General features: G+C 28.8%; 1 protein-coding gene across 1 annotated transcript in view; it reads left to right on the top strand.

Annotated features, from left to right (window-relative positions):
* Window positions 1-1460: 1460 nt before the first annotated feature.
* The window catches only part of LOC107479443 (pectinesterase), a 5037-nt gene continuing 1119 nt past the window's right edge, over window positions 1461-5378 (top strand). The window contains exons 1-3 of the mRNA XM_052258799.1: window positions 1461-1841; window positions 2805-3416; window positions 5286-5376. Coding sequence (XP_052114759.1) covers window positions 1538-1841; window positions 2805-3416; window positions 5286-5376 — 1007 coding nt within the window. The 5' untranslated portion in view covers window positions 1461-1537. The remainder of the gene's footprint in view (window positions 1842-2804; window positions 3417-5285; window positions 5377-5378) is intronic.

The raw sequence follows: 5378 nt of genomic DNA, 5'->3' as shown, positions 1-5378 counted from the left end.
GCAGTTTTTTCATCACATGTATTTAGCACTATCCTGTTTAGAAGTGAATCTCCGGTAATCTTATGTCCTGGTCTCTATGTCCCTTATAGTACTGGTGATGAGTACTTCTGTATGTGTGAACTGCACATCATATATACGATCGCTAGCAGCCAGCTGTATTTAAATATAAAGCATAATTTTTAAGGCTTAATAGTCAAGAATTAAGAGAATTATAGTGGCCACTGAAGAATTTCTAATGGCCAAGAGTAAAGTAATGAAATTGACAAGAGTCCTACCACTTTGTCCTGGACAAAAGAAAATAGACCACCAAAACCAAAACGGCCACATAAAATAATTCTAATCTGCTACTAAACTAGCCATTCCCGTAATAAGAGAAGCTCTGTACAGCATAACAATTTAAAGGACATAGTAATGATGATGGAAAAGGTCATTCTAACGCTTTTATTTATATAATGTAATGACGTGTTCTGAGATTAGTCTAAACAAAAAGTGAGTTCCCTCCACCAATAGATAGATACTCGACCCCCTCACTTGGAGTGTAGCAGGTGTTACTTTTCCCTAATCTTTTAATGTGGAATTCGAGTTATAATTTATTATTGAAAAGTACATATTTTTTAATAAAATTTTCATGATATTCGAATTAATATAATTATCATTATCAAATAGATACGTACAGTTTCGACCATACAAAAATATTTTTGCATAAAAATATTTGTGTTACTTATTTTTCTTATCTTTGTTAGTAATTTATCGCCTCATTATATATCACTATAAAATGTAGCATATTTAATATTTTTTAATAAAAATACTAAATATACACAAAAATTAGCTAATAAAATTAACTATTATATATTTATGTATAAATATATATAATTTAATTTATTTTTAATATATATTTTATATTAATAACCAATTTTAATGTAAATATATCTAACATGATTTTTTTTAATAGTCTCTTTATTATTGTGATAATAAAGTTGTTGGTGTTATTATAGAAATGATATATAGCTAAAATACTCAAGAGTATAAGTGAGTTGGTAGATAGAGAAAAAGAGAAAAACTTGTAATTAATTTCTTTCTTTTGCTTTTGTTTCTCATTTCCCCCTATTTTATTGATTGTATAGATTTGACGGAGTATAAAATAGACTTTGTATGTGCACACATAATTTTAATTTATGCGTGAGAAATTCTCCTGGTAACTCTTAATTATTAGGTGTTACTCATGTACACTTATTAGGAGTACCAATCACCTAACTCATTTAACATAATTCACTTTTATGTTTTTTAACTTTAAATCAATAACTTGTAACAACACATTTTACTCGTTAACAAAAGTAATGAGTCACCAATAAATAAATGATCATTATCATATCAATGCTTTTTCCACATATCATCAATCCATCCCCACACTATAAATAGGAAGCACCTTCCTCTAAAAAATTTCATCAACATAACATTATTCTTAGCTTTAAGAAAGTAAATAATAAAACTCCTCCTTGTGTATCTCCTGGTGAAGTAATAGTAGCTAGTGAGAAGAATGACGAGAACACAAGAATTAGTGATGATGATAACCTTTTTAGTGTTGGGATGTGCACTAACCATGGCAGAAACAGCAGCTCTAGAGCATGCTCATCACTATGAATGCACTCATACCAGATACCCTAGTCTATGTGATGAAACCTTGAAGGAGTTGATGAGTTCAGGGAATGATAAAAATGTTGATATCATTCTGGCTCTTGTAAACAAAACCATATCTGAAACCAACTTGCCAAGATCATATTTTGCTTCATTTGAGACTCAGGATAATGCTCAACAAGACAAATCATCTTCATCAGTCGGAGGTATATAACGCATATAATGCATTTTTTTCCCTTTTTCCTTTCTTGGTAATTTGAAAATTATAAATTTAGTTGTTTATCTCATGCACGTTTTGATATGGTCTCATTCATGAAAACAATACTAACCTTTTTCAACGAAGCAACAACATTCGTATATATTGTTTATAATAAATTTTTTTCTCCATATAATGAAATATATAAATGTATATATTGTAGTACAACTTTATTTTCTGAAATAATAATTTAAAATTAGCAGAAGTATTAAAAAAAATACGGGTACACAGATTATTTTCTTTTCTTTGACACTAAAGGTGTTTTAAAATTTAATAACTATCAATTATAGAAAAAAAGTAATTTGGATGATTATTGAGCATATGAAAAAAATAGATAAAATTATTTTTAAATATTTTTAGCCGTTAATATAAAGCCAGTTCTATTATATCTTTATTATATTGCCTACTATAGTTATGAAAGTAACCACATTTTTATTTTAAATAAGAAATAGACATGTGGCAAACTTGGCCTTTATATGTAAGTGTCAGTACTTAACTATATTGATAACTATCAAAAATTAAATATTAAATATTAAATATTAATCATTTATTTTTATCAAAATAATATTTTTATTATTTAAATAGTGGATTATTATTATTAAAAGAAAAGTTAAACACAGTAAACGGTTTATTTCTTGAGATGTTACCATAGATGCCAAAAGAAAGAAGATGGTCTTCAAGGTTAGTTAGGCATGATAACCATAACTATTATAAGGGGACGTTCTCCTTATCTCCTAATATAATTATTAAAAATACTGTATTAAAAATTTTTTTGTTAGTAATTCCCTACTCTTTTTTTTTTCCTTGTAAGCGAGGTTAGCCTCAGTGATTTCTGTGCTCATCTAATTATTAAAGCAACAAATTAATCAATTTAATAATGGGTGAGTAATTAATTGAAAGTTAAAACATGCAGGTTATTGTCAAGAGCTAATGGACATGTCAATGAAGAGGTTGGACCAATCCATGGAAGCACTGAGCAAGCCAACAAGAAACAAGGAGGACATCCAAACGTGGCTAAGCGCTTCCCTAACTTTCCAACAAACTTGCAACGACTTCGCACGATCACAAACCTCCACCGGCGTCGCCACTGCCGTGGTAGACACCATTTCCAAGAAGATGGACTATCTTTCCGCATTAGCCAGTAACTCACTTGCCCTGGTTAACCAAATCACCGCCACCACAACCACAACCACTACCACGAAGCGAAAAGAAAAGGAAAGCAAAGAGGAATTTCCCGAATGGATTTCTTCGAAAGCAAGAAAACTCCTTCAGGGAGCAGCGCCCATAGAAGCGAACGCGGTGGTTGCGCAAGACGGTTCAGGGAACTACAAGACGATTTCTGAGGCCATTGCAGCGGCCACAGGTGGAAGATTTGTGATTTACGTGAAAGCAGGGACTTACAAGGAGAAGATTCGGACAAGTAAGAATGGCATAACGTTGATTGGAGCGGGTAAATATTCGACCGTTATTGTTGGAAGTGAGAGCGTTAAGGGTGGAGCTTCCTTGCCTGACACCGCCACATTCAGTTAGTTATTTTCCTTCATTTTTCTTTTAAAAATGTTTGAAAATCAGTAATTTTTAATAATTTTGACTAATATGTAATCCATTCAAATATTAAATTTGCTCAAATTAAATAAATCAATTTTATTAATTTATATATATAAATTCTAATACATATGAGTATAGATTATATTAACTCATATGTATAAATTTTGATAAATATATATAAATATAAATTATTATTAATTAAATATTAAATTAAAATAATAATATTTATTGAGTATATTATGTAGTATTATTGTTGATGAAATATTACTTTAAAATGTTGATTCCTTGACATTTTTCGATAACTAACAAAGAAGTTACAGACAGTAAGTAGATTGATCCAATAATTTTACTCTCAGTGACTTAGTAAACAACAATAGAAGAACATAATATGTATATAGGTAGGTAGTGAATGTATAAGGTTAACAACAATAATTTATGTTTTGATGTAATGTTAACACATTTTATTTTATATTTGAATTTAACGTTTCTTTTATAGAAAAACTTGTTTTTAGATAATGAAAATTATAACTTTTAAAAGAAATAATTGTTTTTAGCGATTATATATTTAATAATTTTTCTAAACATATTTACAAAATTTAAAAATACTTTTTAAACCCAAACAAGCTCTTTATTCTTTGGGAGACATGAATGTGACTAATTACTACACATTTTCATTATACTATAAGGGGTTTAAGTCTTCTATGTCGGTGCTGATGCATATCATTATTCGTAAGTCGTTTTCTATGAAATAAAATTCTTTACAAAAACGCACATGGATGGGCTTACACAATTAGCTCTCTAATTAATAGGTTCATAAATAAAAAAGAGTATAAGACGAGCAAGTGGACAAACGAAGTTTTCATGCAAGTACTCTATCTCATAAGTCATACCCTTTTCGTGTACTTGACTCTCAACTTCCTTCCTTTACTACTTTTGATTACAAAATAAAAAATAAAATAAATGAATTTTGTATTCATTTGTAGGGCTCGTATTAAAAATTAAAAACAAGTTTAACAATCTTTCTTCACTTTCTTTTCCTTGAAAAATAATAATTCTTCTAAATTATCCTTCTAGAAATCTTCATAATTTCTAAAGAAAAAATATTTGAACATCTTTTATATTTTTAAGATATTAAATATATTTAAATTTTTACTTTATTTAAGAGGTTCTATTACCACTTTTTAAACTCATTTTCTAAATGTAATTATTGCTAACCTCCATTTCATTTATTACGACCAGTCAGGCGAGGAAACTTAGCTCCAGTAAATTAGTTGATTTAATTCGCTTATTAATTTTGTGCAACATTATCTTCTTATTCAGCTAACATATCTCCCATGAAAAAGACAATATAGAAGAGCAAAAGATTTTCATTTATTAGCAAAGGACTCTCTGCCTCAATTTTACGCACATTCTTCTAGCCTTTCACTATTCTCTTCCCTTTTTCAAATAATTTTTCATTAAAAAAATCCATAATTCTATATATATACTAAAAATTAATTATCAAATGACTTTGAGCTTATTCTTTTTGTAACCTAAATATTATCAACTTGTTTAATATATCCACACACACGCAAAACATTGAAAAGGAGATAATGAGAAAAAAGCCTAATTAGTTATTTTTTGACTTACATATACATTTAAAGGTAGATAATTATTTAAGAATAAAAAATATTAAATAGCAAAATTATTAGAGTCGTCATTTTTTTTTTCCCATTTAAACTTTGAAAATTGCAAAAAGATGAATAAATAAATAAAAATTGAGAACTATGTTTGTTTTCGGGCAATAATAACTTGGTATTGAAAACAAGAGGAAAGATTTCTAAAGTAAGAAACGATGATGATGCAGCAATCATGGGGGATGGATTCATAGCAAAAGACATAGGTTTCCACAACAACGCAGGCCCACAAGGCGAACAAGCCGTGGCTCTCTACATAGCTT

Source organism: Arachis duranensis, chromosome 3, assembly GCF_000817695.3.
Source record: "Arachis duranensis cultivar V14167 chromosome 3, aradu.V14167.gnm2.J7QH, whole genome shotgun sequence".
Lineage (NCBI taxonomy): Eukaryota > Viridiplantae > Streptophyta > Magnoliopsida > Fabales > Fabaceae > Arachis > Arachis duranensis.
This window is presented reverse-complemented; position numbering and strand designations above follow the sequence as displayed.